Source organism: Corvus moneduloides, chromosome 1 (genome assembly GCF_009650955.1).
Source record: "Corvus moneduloides isolate bCorMon1 chromosome 1, bCorMon1.pri, whole genome shotgun sequence".
In the NCBI taxonomy this organism is placed as follows: domain Eukaryota; kingdom Metazoa; phylum Chordata; class Aves; order Passeriformes; family Corvidae; genus Corvus; species Corvus moneduloides.
This window is the reverse complement of record NC_045476.1, coordinates 112,852,357-112,869,696: the sequence shown is the minus strand read 5'-3', so window position 1 is coordinate 112,869,696 and position 17,340 is coordinate 112,852,357. Positions and strand designations below refer to the sequence as shown.

Genomic DNA, 17,340 nt, shown 5'->3' with positions numbered 1-17,340 from the left:
AGAAACAAATGTTTAGAACGCAAGTATCTGAATGCTGAGTGTCTAACATGACAAGGCCTTCTCTCTGGACCACTGAATTCATGTCTGCTGTGGAGAATAGGGAGACACATCCCTTCTTTGGGCCTTTCCACAGAATGAGCATCTTTCAAAGCTTATGAATCTGCCAGAGGTCCACTTACTCCAGAAAACATATAGAAAAGTTTACTGGTTTCAATATACCCAAGCTAAACCCTCTCCACTGCAAGGAAGCGATGTTATCAACTGCACCCAGTCTGGACCATTTTCAAAATAAGTTCTGCAGATATTCAGCATTATGTTGAGAGCAAAACCCTAACATTACCACTTTGCTTCTAGATGCTCATGTGGCATTCTTAGTGGTTTTGGGGTGGCTTTCAGAATTAATCAGGATTTAACCTTCATTTTCCAGAAAAGAATTCACATATGAAATTAATTTGTGAATTGCTTTTACTTCTGTGGCTAGAAATTTTACTTACCATGATCGCTTACACCACTAATATTTGTGATTAATTTTTTGCTTTGATTTACGTTAAGTACAATTTCAAGTGATGGTTCTGGATTCTGAGGGATTCAAATTCTCAGGAGGATGTTATCAGACTGTGTGACATTAGTGCTGAGTACTCAGCATGCAATTGGTTATTAAAAAGCTTTTTTATATGGGAACTCAAAATTCATATATTCATCCTCTCTATGGCTGTTGCTAAGTGAAACTCATTTATTTGGACCAGATTTTGTATGAGAGATGGAAAACATAATGGGAAGATATTTATGTCTCCCTTGATGACACCTCTAGACTGATAGAAAAAAACATTGATAAAAAAGTTTGAGCCAAGAGATGCAAGTAGAAAGGGTGATGGTGTGAAGAATTTTCTAGGCTAGCAGCCATGCAAAAACACCTCAGAAAAGCAGAACAGTGAAATTAAAACTGATTCTGTTCTAGGAAGTCAGGAAAAAATTTTGTGATCTTTGTTGAGTTGGTGGAGCAAAAGGAAAGCTAATGTAGAGGATAAACATGAAAAGGCAGCTGGAATAGAAAGTGCTGATGCCAAGAAACTCCTGTAAAATGCAGTCATCCAAAATGTTAACAATCTGTCCTGCCAGACAAGCTTCATTTATACAAATTATACATATATGAGATGCATATATAAAAAATAAACATGTATCATATATATACATAAGAGATATATATATAAGCATGTGACTTTGCTCTGTGCTTTCACATTATAGAGGGAGTTTTGTTCTGTCTACTCTAGGTAGGTCACTGACACAATTCAAGAAGAATTTTACTGGGTGTGACACATTCTTCATCTACTTTCCTATTTCCCATCTTTTTTTTATTCCTAGTTTAGCTTAATCTACAGTTTGACCGTTATCTTGACAAACTTCTAATCCTTGGCCTAATTTGAAAGTCTCAGACAGAAATGAAAGTTAACCAGAGGTTCAGAAGAGATGACTAAAGAAACGTCAAATATTGCCACAGCATGATTCTGATTCTGTCCAATTTTACCTTTTCCACAAAGTACATGATACCCTCATGGCCCCGCTGTCCAGGAGGTTTCCAGCTAAGCACAACATAGTTCTTGGTGGCCTCAATAACTTGGAGGTCTGTGGGGGGACCAGGAACAACACCCTCTGAAGGACAGGGAAGAAGAATAGGAAAAATATTTAATTCTTTTGTTTTTGTATCAGAATTAGCATCATAATTAAAAAATAAGAGTATCAATATACCTCAGATTTTTTTTTTTAATGTACAGTTAAAAGTCTTCTAAATATTCTTTTAATTCTAAGTGTTATTTTGTTAGGTCCTGAATAATGAAACCTCACCTCAACAACCAAGTTGTTGAATTATTCAAGGTCAAGTGACTCTCAGAACAACAAACTTTGGGTGAGTGCCAAAGTCCACTGAACTCACTCAGAGTTTTCCTAATTACTCAGCCAGCTTCACATCAGACTTTTGTAGGCAAAAGGGCTGTGTTTACCTGCAGGTTCTTCCTCAGTCACAATAATCTGTCCAGTCCAAGGAGCAGAAGGGTGACCTGAAACAAATGTCAGAGATAACAGAGAAGTAGGAGACCAGGAAATTTTCAAACAAAGAAAACTGACTCTTTCATGGTTCAAAACTAATGTTTGCAAGATCCCAGTGAGCTCCATTTCTGGTTAATGCTGTGACTGTTGCTCATGTAGCAAGCTAGTTACCCAAGCTAGTTTTAGGCTTACCAGCTTGAATATTGAGAGAAGCTCAGCATTTAACATAGCTAGAAAACTTAATCTACTGAAACATCTATTCCTTCCTGAAATGTCACTGAAGTCTCCTAGGTGATAAGCAGAGGTATTTGGTTCACTCAGCTCATCATTTTCAGAGAATTAGTTTCAACTTTATTTTCCATCCTCTACTGCTTTGGTTTAACAGCTCACTTATTAAAGGAACAGCCAAATTCCTGCAGGCTGCCTCTTGTCTCTTTTTAACCACTTTCCCTCACATTACCAGCTTTTAAGTCATGGGTCACAGTCACAAACAGGCTCAGCCTGACTCAACATGTCCACTTGATAAATTTGGGTGGCTCTCTGAGCAACCAATATTTTATCACACTATTGCAGTTATGCGTTCAGCTTTCAACCAGGTCAGTGGACTTTCAGAGATAATTTTTGCAAGTGCTGTTCTCCGCCTCCACATTATTCACCTTACATTGGCTGAACTGTTTTGGAGATGAAAGAAGAGAGGGAGCAGGTGGGGAGAAAAGATTATGAGGGATGAGAGGAGAAGATATAATAGGAGTAGGCCACCAAACCCAGACTTCACCTCCTGTGACAGCTTCCATGCTGCCCATTGAGAAGAAGAGCTGCCCCTCCTCCCAGAGTTAGGGTTTCACATGTCTGACTGAGTGCAGTGTTTCTTGGCAATGCCAAATCTCCTTCCTCTCGCCTTTTGTTTTATCTTGAATGGGAATCTAGCTCATCTGGCTGCAGCATTACACACAGTAGCTCATACAAGCTGGGACCATGGGAGCACCGTAATTTTGTGTACGATACCCCTTCATATTGGACCATTTTAAATAGTAAAACTTCAGAAACATGTAGAAATAGATTTTGAATAGAAGTACAAATTTATTTTAGGAATATAATTATGCCATATGGGTAGAGAGGTGGGTTTGGAAGCAAAATGGCTGAGACATTGTGAGGCCACAGGAGAAATATCCTTGACTTGTAAAATGCTAACCTTAAAGCAGAGAGCCTGGGATCTGTTGGGCTGTCCTGGTGTTGTTCTGATGTTATTGCAAGATTTGGATTGTCACATGAGCACAGAGTCAGCCACCCTTGTCTGTGGCTCAGAGAGAGACTATTCACAGGATCTGTTCAGCTATTTTGTTGGCTGAACAAAAGCAAGTCTCTCTAGGCAACTAAACTCTCCTGTGCCTTTTTCCCCACTTCCTGCAAGTTTGAAGCATAGCACTGCGGTCAGCCTAAGCCATTTCAGCAGATAGAACCCTTAGTGCAAAGAGCGCTGGGATGATTTCTTCCCACAAAGCTGTCTCCAAAGACTATTTTGGCTTTGCATTGCTCCCTCTAGTGGGATTTTGAAGGCTTGTGAGTTGATAGTCATACTTTTTTTTTTTTATGAGTTGTGATTTCTTAAACCTCTCAATGCAACCTGTAAAAAGCACATCTTACTTCTAAGCCTGGCTCTGTCTGCAGGGTCCAGAGCAGCCACAGGCTCTGACACCCGGGACGGCAGGCTGACACCTGCTTTGTTCACCGCTCGGACTCGGAAAATGTAGGAACGGCCTTCAATCAGACCAGTGACAGGGAAACGAGCAAACTTCACGGGATTCTCATTGCACTGGGTCCAGTGGGAGGTGCCAACCTCACACCTGAAAAATAAAAACAGCAAGAGCAGTGCTGGGAGGGGAAAAACATGAACTCAGGGCACCCACACGCCTTTGCAGCTTCACCATCTGTTCGTGTTCATTGGCTGGTCCGTACCAGTTTCCCCAGCAGAATTATAAACTGGTGACATCAAAGCAGCTGCACCAAGGCGTCAGGCTGAAGTACCAGCTGGGCATGCACTAAATCCCCCACAGCTGCACCCCTTCTATCCTGAACTGAAAAAGGGACAAGAGCAGACTCACTCCACTGTTTAAACCCTTCAAAGTATGCTTAGGGAGTGTCAGCTTTAGCATACTTGAAGGGACAGGAACTATGCCTCTCTTGCAGTTGCCAGAAGGGCACTACTTCATCTTTCCTGCACAATGCTGCCCTGTACACCCCACAAGACACTAGGCTTCATGGGGTGCAGAGACCCCCACTGTGAGTTCTGGGACCAGCCCAGCACAGAGATGGCTGTGAATGGGGTTAAAGTAGGGCACTTAGTCAGACCCTGCTTCAGAGACCAGACCACTGGGGCTGCCAAGGGAGCCTGTGGTGTGCTGGCTGCAGTCCCTGCAATGACAAGGCCCAGTGTGGTGATGCTGGTCCCACAAGTGTGAAGCCTCACACATATCAGGAAGCTGCTTTCTGTCAGAAGGAAGATATGACAAGCAGCCACTTCCACTCAGGGAGCCAGGAGAAGCCTGTGGTGATGGCTTTCCTGTGTCCAGCAACATGGTCAACAGGAACGTGATCTTGCAGCTTAGAAAATACTTTTTATTGTGGGTGAGATATCTGCCAAAGAGAATGTTACAGGTCCTACCCAGATTTCTTGGTACATGCAAGAATCCCTCTTGAGAATTTTTACCATCCCACTCAGGGTGGTTTTGTGGTTCTTGTGCCTGCTTGGGGTGAGGGACACCCAAGCTTTCCATCTACCATTAGCACAGACCAATCCTGCTGGCTCAAGCCATCCCCTCACTCCACAAGGCAGCTAGGGGCTACCCTGGCTGAATATATGGGTCCCTAAATCCCTTCGGTGGCATCCAACATTGGAGAGCAGTAACACCGCTTTGAATTTGGGAGCAAATGCAGAATAAAGGAGGTGAACGCAAGAGAAAAAATGGAATGCCATTTCTCTTGCAGTTACTCTCAGTGCTAACATCCCTCAATAGCCTCATTTTAAAACGAGATATTGTTGTTCAGAGTCCAGTCCTGTCTTTTGTTTAGGATCGATGAATGTTAAAGAGCCATAGCTTAGACCTAGCAGAGCATAATTACAGCAGTGACTGACACTCAAAAGTTAGCAAAACAGTAAAGTTATATTTGAGTGTTAGATTATTTCACAAAGCAATACCTTCTTTTTACAGATATATACTTTATGTATATCCAAAGGCATAATATAATGGCATACTTCATATATATACATACACACACACACATACATAAATGTTTGGGTGTTTTTTACATGCTTTTGAATAAGCCCAGAGGAACCTCATATTACTCTATTACTGAAATTCAGACAAATATTACCAGCACTGAAGATAATTGTAACTCTCAAAATACTGACTTAATTTCTTAAATCACAGGCTTCTAGGATCCCGCCACTGTGTGTAACACGTGGAGGTTTCATATTTTACAAATTATTTCCATGAAGCTTTTGAACCTAACAGCTGGAATAATAACAGCATATGGGAAAGAAACCCAAGTTATTTTAAAATAATATTTTGCTTCCTGGTACATAGTAACTATTAGGAGAGAGGCAAGAGAGCCCTGGTACTGAAGGAGCCACAACTGTCTGATGCAGAACTACCAAACACCACAAAATCCTGAGGCCTCTCAAGTCTCAGAGGAAGCAGGAAGGGCTGAGCTGTGCAGATCTTGCAGAACCCTTTCTATTCAATTAAATGAATGAAGATGTGATTATTTCCATGAAAGTTAGATTAGGCCCAGCCAATCCAAGACAAAAAAAAAGTCAATTTTCTTCTGGCCAGCAAGAAGAATGAAAATAACAAATGACTATTTTATCTCATGTTTTTCAGTGTGTTTTTATTTTTTGAGTTAGAATGAGCAGCAATATGAATTCTCCAGTCCAGCACACTCACTGACCTGTCAATGAAATATCCAAGGATGGGATTTCCTCCGTCGACAGCGGGTTGCTTCCAGGAGACAATGACATAATCTTTGTTGGCATCTAAGCACTGCACATCCAGTGGTGCACCAGGGGCTCCAGGGATTTCAGCATCAGCATCTGTGAGGATGGAGAAATATGTTTGCAAAAGTGAACCACAGTTCTTTCACAATTACTAATCTTTAAGGACCAAATTGTGCTCCTATTGGCTTCAAAAAAGTGTTTGCTTTTATATTGCCAGTGTTTTTCTACACTTTTGGCTTTTCTTTGTAACATTTACAAATGTTTAATATTTTACAACATACTGTAAATGTAATTCACCTAGACATTTTAAATGGAATTAGTACCCTGCATTCTGGTTAGGGAGCTGTGAGAAACACCATTGAACTGAAAACTTGGCAGCCAGGCAATAGTTGAATCAAAAATATTCACCCACTGGATATAACAATACTGAATTAAATATCTTATCTCCACTCACAGTCCTTCATTGTTTGAGTTTGTTTGGCTGTGAACTGCAAAGGTATCAAAATGTTTTAAAGTTTAATTATATTACACATACATTATCACTGTGGAATATAATCTTCATAAGGATGAGTATATTTTTCCTTTGAAGTGTTTACCACAAATCTGGGACTGCTGGTGTTAAAGGGCCTTGACTCCAGCATCAGCTTCAGGACGTGTATTATCTAAAGCTTTAAAAAATAGAGCAAAGTGCTGGGCACTGGGGAATTTTACTGTTTACACACAATCTGATTTGTGAGACGGTTTAATTTTCATTTAGAGAAAAAGAACCTTTGCAGGAAGAATCTGTGAAAGACTTTCAAATAAGAGATGTTGCTTCTCTGCAGAATAACATTGATTTGTACCATTCTGAGCTACTTCAAAAGAAGACCTAAGATGTATATACCTGAATAAAAATATTTTGCTAATAAATATTATTCAGATATTCTATACAAACCCCCAGAGTTCTTAAAAAGGTTTAATGTTTCAGGGCATTATAGGTTTTTGTTTTACACTACACAGTAATCTCTATTTTTCATGATTTTGACTTTCAGGAAAAAAATGCCTTATTAGAGCATTTAATATGCTTCATTACGTAAAACAGTAGTCTTCCAAAAATATATATCCCAGCCACACTTTACAGAGTCTTCTCTTATTGGCAGCGTAGCATCCCACAGAGCTTTTGAAGCTGTGCCAAAGTCGCCGAGTCCAGGTTCTAATTACAGGTAACTCGATGCATTTTAAGAAATGGTAACATAGAGAGTAAACCATCCAGTTAACATCACAAAATACTAAGAACATTAATAGTAATAACAACAGTATATCTTCAGTGATCTCTTTCTGAAAGGTTTTAATTGTCCATATTTACCACTTGACAGAACATGAGGTAACACAGTTTCTCTCCAAGACACTCTGGGAAACAGCTGGGAGAACCAGCACTGCTGATCAGCCTCTAGGAGGCTAGGATTTCATCCCTGCTAGCCTGCTGACAAATGATGACCTGTAACCACGGCAGAGGAGTCGCATATGCTCTCGAAGCCCATCTGAACATGTAACATTATGAGCCTCTCTTCCATTGATACACTGTGATTTCTGTGTGTGACACAAAAAGACAACTGCTCCAGCTAAAACACCAGAGCTGCCATTTAACACAAATCTGGCTACAGTTTGGGAGGAGCAATGAGGAATACAGTAGCCAACCAAGATTGTGGGGACCATTTAAATAGGAATGTCGAATATAATTAATGTAATTAGAATTTGGTAAACACACCCATTGGCTAGGAAGATACTCTGCTGAAAGGGGTGGTGGGCTCAGTCAGCTCACACCTGTGTTGCCAGAAGATGTAACAGGATTGAGGGTGATCATTTATTTATATGGCAGCACAATGTAAAGCAAATAAAGAAAGACGAGTCCTATTTCTTGTCAAGAAGCTCATTTCAATAGGTTCTTTCTTCAGGGGATGAAAACATCTGCTTCAGTTGTATTTTCTGAGCAGGTTGTTATCTCACACAGCTCTGCTGAACTTGGCAACAAGGAGCCATTCTGGGCATGGCCTCAGAGCCAAGAATTTCCAGAGCCTTTTGAATTAGCATTACACACTTCAGCTGCTTTTAGCAGCTGGGACAGATATAGAATCAGCACACAATGTGATAGCCATGGCTCCTTTTAAAGAAATAATTCTCAATGGATAGTCAATGAAGGTTTTGATGGTACAAGCAAACAACGTTCACAAAAATAACATTTTAATTCTACTCTTTGCTTCATTATTTCAGAGAATCACACAATGGTTGAGATTGGCAGACAGCTACAGATATTGCCTAGTTTAGCCCCTGGCTCAAAGCAGAGTCAGCCGGAGCTGGTTGCCCAGGGCCTTGTCAAATCAGGGTTTGGGTAACTCCAAGGACTGAGACTCCACAGCCTGTCTGGGTAACCTGTTCCAATGTTATTTTACTCCCCTCCATCAAGTACCCATGGATAAACTCCTCCCATGATCTCTTTTCCAGGTTGAACAGTCCCAGCTCTCTCAGCCTTTCCTCATATTGAGAGGTGCTTCAAGCTCTAAATCACCTTCACATCCCTTCAGTGGCCTCACTCCAGTGAGCCCATGTTTCTTTTGTATGGGGGATCCCAGAATTGGATCTAGCATTCTAGATGAGCCCCACCAGTGTTGAGTAGATGGGAAGGGTCACATCCTCAGCCTGCTGGCAATGCTTTTCCTAATGCAACCCAAGATGCCACTATCTTTCTTTGTGACAAGGGCATATGTTCACCTTGGTGTCCACCAGGATCCTTCCTGAAAAGCAGCTCTCCAGACAGACACCAGCACATACTGCTGCATGAGATTATGCTTCTCCAGGTGCAGATCTTTATGTTTCCCTTCCACTGTAGTGTTTCCCGCAATGTACATTAGAGAGAATCCCTCAAATGGCACACAAGATCTTGATAAAAATAGTGCAGTTTATCTAGCAGTGGGATGATTATAAAAATACATTTTTAAGTTATTATGTGGATTTTTCCTCCTTATGACTTATGTTCAGAGTACTGAACATAATACCCTAAATTTCCTCCTCAGGATGTCAATGGAGTTTAGAAGTCTTCGGGCATGTGACACCAACGCCTGACACATGCATTGATTTTTTTCCAGAGATATTGACTGGAATCTATATTGTTAGAATCCATTAATAGGAAATTATTATTCTATTTTTATTGTTGGGAGTGGGGAAAGAACCTCAAATATCTGAGACTGATTTTGCCAACATGTTTTCCTCAGCTCTGTAGTGAGTCTTGTGCACAAGACAGTATCCTACCTCGAACAAAGACATAACCGCTGTACTCCTCATAGTACTCTCCCATCGCCACACGGAGGGTGTAGAGACCTTCGTCTTCCTTGTTTGCATGAGTCAGTGTTAAAGAAGCTCGCTCCCCACTCCACTGCATCTGGACCCATTTGGATGGTGTGATAAGAACACCTAGGAATTAGAGAGTTTCACCATGAGAACCAGCTGGATCTTCCCAGGAATAGATTCTGCAATGTGGAGAATGTATTGGAGTAGCTTGGAAATACGAAAGAGACTACTCTTATTAGACAACATTCCCTCTTTGAAAACAGTCATAAATAATGTCTAATTCTGCTCCTTTGACAACTTTGCCTTTGATTTCAAAGCGCTACTTCAGAAAGCAATACTTTTTTATCAGCTGTTACACAGCACTGTGCAACTACTTAAAAAATATCTTGGCGTATAAATAAAATAGTAAAAGCTATACGAGCTCTATAAATGGGCCACAGAGATGCTGGATCTGATAAAAATGCTTGTAATTTAAATTATTTTTAAGAAACAAAAAATCCCTAGAAGACATCTTCACAATGCTTTGTCAGTTTTCCGTGTTTTCACATCAAAATTCTAAATTTTGAAACAATTCTAGCTGAAAAAGAGAAAATATTACCATTGGAAAACCTGAGAAAATGATGACCAAATCATAACGTTGACATGAGCTGAAATAAGTAAAGATTTACATGAATGAACTTTGTATTTCTTCTTGTCAAACATTCTCACCATTTCTGTACCACTCAATATCTGGTTTGAAGCGCTTGATATCAGGATTGATTACAACTGTGCAGCCCAGACTCATTGTCTCGCCTTCTCTCCCAAAGGCTACATCAAACTTGTCGACAAAGCTGATTTCAAACCTGGAAGCATAGCCATGAGGGGTAACGGCAACTGTATAAAAGAAAAAAAATCTGGTTTTCTTTCCTTCTGTGACAAGAGTAGGAAGAAAAAGTATTCAGTGATTATGAATATGGTCCCACGTAAAGTTCAAGGTATAAAGAGGAACAATATGTATATTAAGTCATCATCTTCAGAGATAATTGCAGTGTTGGATAATACAAGCCCTTTCTATCACAGAGAATCAACTATTTCTTTATTCATACAATTCTAGTTCTTACCTTGATTTCATTTTAGCAGGGAGAGGCTTCTGCAGAATTTAATTTCAGAATTTTCAAAATTTCAAATCTGGTGTTTTATCATAAGGTTTGATTTATACACTTAAAAAGATTTCTATTTGTGATTAATTATTTATTCAGGTCAAGTTGATCTTTAGCTTATATGGTTCTTCTCTTTTCTCATTTAAACTTCTCGCTCTATCTCAGAGCAGTCATGTGTCCATTCAGCCTTTGTTTTTGTAGGCTAGTAAGCCTTTGTGGGGACTACTATCAATATAAAATTAGGTCTCCAATCCCCCAGGCATTCAGGTAGCCTGTGTCTATACTTGTTCCTGAATTTATCTCTCCTAATGCTGTGTGTCCCAAGTTATGCAGTTTTCCAGACAGAATACCTAAATGCCTTTCATTTGTACCTCACATACATGGCAGAGGGGCTTCCATGTTTGTTTTGAAAGCAGCTCAGCTGATAAAACCTAAGGTCACACTTTCCTTTTATGCAACTAGCCTACACTGATAACTCTCCCTGTAATCAATGAATATATGCAAATCGTGATCTTTCTTTCTCATAACCGAGTGATAGATCCCAAATTTTATTGGAAATATATGGCCTTGCATTATGCAATGCTGTACATAATCTTGTATCTATAATTTCAGAGCTTTGGTATATAAATGCCAGCTAGTATGCCTTTGTAGAATATCTGGGATCCTAAGTCTAGAAGTCTCATCTGTCAAACCTTTCATGGGGTTCCTAGGGCACCTTCACCCCCTTGGCATACATGGGTGGATTTTCTTATCACCATGGAAGCATGGATGCAAAATTGTTAAAATGTGAGGTTCTCAGGTAAAATGCACTACAGTTTTTACCTTGATATATCCCAAATAGTCTCACTGGGTTCTGAGTATTTAATCTTTTCTATGCATTTTCTGTGCATTTTCACAGCTTATGAAATCAGATAAGCAGCAGACAACAATTAAGTCACCTACTCTATGTAGGCTCATGCTTCCCCATGCCATGTTTTACATACTGCAAAAGAGGAAGTGTCTCTCTCTCTGACAGATTCTATTTCATAATGAAGTACAATATTAACAGGATGTTTCTTATATAAGCCAACAGACCTAGAAGGCAATGCCATTTTCCCCTGCTAGTGAGGCTAACACCATCTGAAATTGTAGAGCTCCACACCCTTGTAAATCAGACCTGCTTCTTTTTAAAATAATGTTACTAAATATTCTGCTTAGCCATGTGTCATGATGTCACAGCTATACATGGAAGTGTCAAAGAAACATATTGTAACTTACATGGAGAGAGGGAAAGATTTCTAGAATGCAAAAGACTTGCATCAATTTCTCCTTTGTACCCTACACAGAAAAAGACAAAATTGGTCACTATCACCAAGAGGTAAAGGCTCTGTGAGCCACAAAAGCAAAACTGGTAATGTGCATCTTAACAAAAAAAAACCTTGAAGGAAATATTTTGCAACCTACTCTTTACCACGAGGGAAGCGTAAACAGAAACTTCTCCTTTAACATTCATAGCAGAGGCATGATACTGGGCAGTGTCATCAAATTCACACCTGAAATTATAGAAATGATTAGGCAGAGCACCCATTTACTCCTTGGCATAGCCTCTCCAATGTTTTAGATTAAGGAAACCCTCAGAAATCTGGGTAAAATCTATAAAGTAAAAGCCTGTGAGACAGACATACTGGACACTGAACACTGGATGGATTGTAACCATTAAGTTTTTCTCAGTGTTAAACCTCAGTGTTTAAAATAAATCACAGATTTGAAATTGGGAATGCAGTATAAGTAGGAAAAACTCTCTGATAGTATTAATGTCTAATTTACTGTCTTCTATGAAGTGATGCCTAACATGGAACTTGTAGAAATGGTAGATTTCAAACAATACTTTCAAATGGCACCTGGCAGTATATCAGTTGTCAAATCCAGGTTGTTGTTGATTAGGTCTCATGTTTGCAATGTTTGTAATGCAAAGTGAGTGCAAAAATTTCCCATTTGGAAGATGAGTACTGTTAAAGATATTTCTTGTGTGTAAGTGAGGACATCTCAGTTCTGTTCCTCATGTCAGTAAGAATTGTAAGTTTTGTTATATTTGAAAAACAGTTAACTCACATGTTTTTACATGTTTAACTGTACTCATCACCAGACAGATGGAAAAAGTAGTCATAAATGTCCCACGTTTCTGACTCAGCCATAAATAGAATATCCAGATAAATAATCCAGATAAATAGCTCAGGTAAATTTCATGTCCTCTACTGAGGTAGACTAGAACTGCTTCAACATTTAGTAGACAGCATTCACCACAGCTGATATCATCTGACTTGATATCTCTTGATCCCCAAGAGGCATGTTCACATTTTGCAGGTCTCACTTTACAGCAACATTTCAGATCAAGCTTTTTGTTAAATTATTAAATATTTCCTTACTCGGTAATCTCCAGGGAGTGCAGCCCATATCGACTTTGAATGATATACTTGCCAGGGTGAGCCTGTACATCAATGGGCACGTTATTTTTGTACCTATGGAAAAGCAAAGAAGCAGTATGTCACAAAGAGAAGTCATTCTATGCTTTAAAAGGTCAAGTGCTTGATATTTGAAGTAGAACATCAGCTTCTGCATGTTTCTCCTAGATAAACTGTATTTTAACTCCCTGGGAAGACATTAAATATCTTTGGAAGTGTAACCTTTCTCTCTTTCTCTTTGACCTGCCCCAGGTAGATTTTATTCTCAAATTAAAAGAAGAAAATAGTCTCGAGTGGGATGAAAATCAGTTCATATTACCATGAACTTCACGTTAGTACTTGTAAAGGAAAGGAGGAGTCTCATGAGCAACATCTCAGAGTTTTGTAAATTGCAAATAAAAATTCTGTAGCCTCCTTTCTTACTAGCTATCATAAACATTTTGTTTGGTTTGCATATTTGACCTACTTTTAAAACCTTCATATACACAAAAAATGTTAGGTAGAAATTTAACTTATTTGTTTACTTGCAATTTAACAGAGTTAGACTGGCATACACTTTGACTGTTTTCTGGCACAGATAGGAGAACTTTACTGTTCAAAATTCCCCGTACATCATTTGAAGGAATGAATGAACCAGTATGAATGATCAGTAGTGAGCTGGTACTGTTAATTTCAGAATTTATATAAGACAGCTTGAAACTCACATAGTGGAAGAACAATGGTGCATGAGAAATTCTTTCTCTTCAATTGTTGCATAAAATATCACTCATTCTAGACAATACATGGTGTAATCAAGTAAATGTTTGAGTGAATCCTGTCTTAAGCAGGCATTGGAAATATGTAAAAAACTGGCAATAGAAGTCTAATAAAGAAATTGCCCTCTGAATTGTATTCAGTACATTTGGCATTGATTTCAGGTTCATAAAGAAAAAATGTTTCCTAAGAAAGTGTCCTACTTTAGCATAGCTTTCCTTGTTCTCCATAAGGTATATATATATATAAAGGAAGTGGAATGATAAAGGATGATAGATAAAAGTATCTTCACCTTTTACTCTGAAGTAGTTTAAACAAATCTTTCTCCTCACAACAGATAACTAGACAAAGAGGTTTGCTTCTAAATTTCAGATTTTATATTTTAAACCTTTCATGATTTTCAGTCAGGAAAGGGAACTAGTCTGGTGCCAGTGGCTTGCTACACTTCACCAAAGAAATCAGTAATTAATGATTTTATTTGCACCAAGAATATTATTAGTTGAATATATCTCAAGATGAAGCTATATCCACAATAAATCTGAAAACTGTCTTTCAGCACCATCAGCATTGTACAGTAAAGAATATTTCCCTGGCTACAAATATTTGGGCATAGTCATACACTGGGAGTTTTCCAAGCATTTAAGTAAGGACCATAAAACCCCAATGCTTTTCATCCTGATCTTCCTCTCAGCAAAATGTCTGTGAAAAGGGGCTCAGTGCAGGGCAGTACTCTCTATTCTGCACATCAATCATTTGCAGAGATGCCTGACCTCATTTATCTATTATCCTGGCTTAGGCAAAGAATAATACAAGAACCCAGCAAGAGTAATACATTCAGCACCACTCTTCACCTCATCTGTGAGCTGGTGCCCCCCAGACCAATCTGCCTGGGAACATCAGGGCATCTTTATATTACATCCAGTGTGTCAATATTTTAGAAAATCAAATAATGCCATCAGTTTGTAATATTTTCCAGGGAATATGCAATCCTGTAAACAGGACTTAACTCCACAGTATCTTTATATTTCCTCCAAAGGGCTGGGCAACCCTTGGATCCTATGGCAGCCAAGTTGTTTGGCAGCACAGGGTGCTGCGTAGAAACAAGCTTTAACTGAGTCATGCCAGTAGCAAGAAGACTTTCACTTCTTTTGTCTTCATTATCAGGTTAGTAAAAATTAATTGATTCAATTTTTGCTTAATTATATTCATCTGTAGAAAGAATGGGGCTCGTATTAGAAGGACCACTTGTTGTTTCTGGAAATGCAAATTCCAGAGCAGCCAAGTCATTAGCTAATGTGGGACTGCGACCTCCCACTGTCATTAGGCACTGATAGTTTATGCTTTCTGCTACTGGTTTCAAATGTCCTGGGTTTTCCATGTGCTTTTTTTTCTCCAAGGGAGTCAGAACAGCTGCATCAGGCAGTAAGCTTTTCTTTAGAGAAAGTTCATAAAGTTTTGTAGTTTTTCAGGCACAGCATGAAAAGATCTTCATTGCTTATACAAAGAATGACTGCTTGCAATATTCTACTGACATTTTGCTTGTAGGGCTGAATGAAAGCTGACAGATCCAGGTCAGCACTGTTCTATATCTTAGAGCAAAGACACCTGCTGAAATGGATGTGAACTCTTCTTTTTATTTTTCCATTAGTAGCCTGTGGCAAACAGAAATCCCTTTGGAACTCAGATGTACAGTAAAATGATGTATTAATTTCCACCATCCACATTTAGCACTTAGATGAAAGACTGTTTCACAGTGAGAGCAACGGCAGACAGCTGAAGGCTCAGTTTAACCATGTCAGGTTTTGGGGATAAGGTGAATCTCAACCAAAGCGAAAATGACCCAGCTCTTGAATTCTTGGGTAGGATTCAGGTTACAGAGCTGGATTACAGCCATGAGCGTAGCTGACCATTGCTTATATCCAGCTGAGACCAGATCTGAAGGGTTTGTTTGGAATCCTCTCCAGGAGGAACGTGAACACAGGGCACTTGCAACCCTTACAGGATGGGAAAACTCTGCCCATGCAGAGCCTGGCTATCAATTGTCAGAGTCTAAGGAGAGAGATCAGTGACTTTGTGGACTCAGCTCTGGCCTGTTAACACACCTCTTAGTAGCAATTTTTGACAAGCCCTGAGATTAAGGTTTTTAAGACCTAAATAAATGCAGAGTCCCTTAAGCAATTCAATTAGCAAATTGCCATACATGATTATCACATAACATTTTGATATACTAGATGTTTTCCTTCCAATTCAGCATATTCTGTGATTCTGTAAAATTTTCCAAGAGACTGCAAAGCTTTCAGCTTATTTGGATGGTTCCAGATCTACCTGACATCATTGACTTCAAACACTGACGATGTGTCTGCTATGAATACGTCACCATTATTGAGATTTCACAGCATCTCCAGGGGATTTCAGTTTCATGGAGATTCAGTACTATAACTGCTCAGCTGCCAAGAAGTTTGCTAGTGACCAAAGCCTGCTTTAATGCTTCAGGGACATTAGTGTCATTTATAGACTAAAGACAACTATTTGGAAAACATTTCTAGAGATAGTATGATAGATTAAACTATTATTTTTCCTTAATCATTGACAGAAGGAATATATTTGATGTCTCTACTAAATAATAAAAAAAAAAATCTATGTATTCCTAGTGCTGTCACAAAAATATTTTAAATATTATTATATTAATTTACTATAACAACAATATATAATTATTTTTGTTATTATTATTACTTCATTTTAATATTTTGTTCTTTTCCTGTACAATGTGACTTGAAAGGTGTTAGACAGGCCTGTCATGAGTGCCTGATTTTTTTTTTTTAATTTAACTTATATCTTTTCAGCAAAATGACTACATTCACTGAGATGACTTCAGATTCTGGTAAGTGGTGCCTTTCAGTGCCAGGGATACAAACTTACCATGTAACACGGGGTGCTGGCCAGCCAGCCACGGAACAGTTAAATCTAACATTTTCCTTTTCCCAGATAGTGTGGGAACGAGGCTCAATGATAAACTCAGGAGGATGTAAGAGTTTATCTTGATTCAACTTTTTATGGAATGCCTGAGTCTCTTCTAGCTGGAAAAGAAACATTTTATTATAAATTTGATTATAACAGCAATTAGAAGCGGAAATTATTAACACCCTCTGCCCCTCCAAAAAAGTGCAAAAACCCCTGCAATTTTTATTTAAAAGTCCAAACAGACATACTTAATTTATTTATCTCATCTGGACACAGAAAACAAAGTTTTCATTTTCTGGAAGTTCTCCTTCCAAAATAACTAGATTTGATTTTAGAGGGCTTTTCCCCTCAAAACTATTCTAAATAAAATAATTTTCCACATTTAATTACCTATTTATTATTTTAAATACAGAGTGAAGGTGAAATAGGCCTGAAACTCAGATGTCTTCTGTACTTTTGCTGTAATGCAAGACTGTCTATGCCTAGATCATCTCTGACAGAACTACTCTCAAACCTTTCCTCTTTCATCCTCCCAGGTAATTAGTTCAACTGCTTGACTATCCACAGAGCTGGAAAAAACTCCCAATATGAATCTGACTTTCTGCAAACTAAACTATTTATTTTCTGCCTTAACTTTTACAAATATGGAGAATTATAGGTCCCTGTATTCAGATTATTAAAAGAG

General features: G+C 38.8%; 1 protein-coding gene across 4 annotated transcripts in view; it reads right to left on the bottom strand.

Annotated features, from left to right (window-relative positions):
- MYOM1 (myomesin 1) overlaps positions 1–17,340 on the bottom strand; it is an 81,208-nt gene that overhangs the window by 45,391 nt on the left and 18,477 nt on the right. For all 4 annotated transcript variants that reach the window (XM_032122891.1, XM_032122900.1, XM_032122909.1 and 1 more), the window contains exons 5-14: positions 16,614–16,771; positions 12,906–12,998; positions 11,944–12,032; positions 11,758–11,817; positions 10,070–10,234; positions 9,323–9,484; positions 5,992–6,133; positions 3,688–3,887; positions 1,998–2,054; positions 1,526–1,650 (exon numbers count right to left, since the gene is read on the bottom strand). In XM_032122891.1, the coding sequence (XP_031978782.1) occupies positions 1,526–1,650; positions 1,998–2,054; positions 3,688–3,887; positions 5,992–6,133; positions 9,323–9,484; positions 10,070–10,234; positions 11,758–11,817; positions 11,944–12,032; positions 12,906–12,998; positions 16,614–16,771 (1,251 nt within the window). The remainder of the gene's footprint in view (positions 1–1,525; positions 1,651–1,997; positions 2,055–3,687; positions 3,888–5,991; positions 6,134–9,322; positions 9,485–10,069; positions 10,235–11,757; positions 11,818–11,943; positions 12,033–12,905; positions 12,999–16,613; positions 16,772–17,340) is intronic.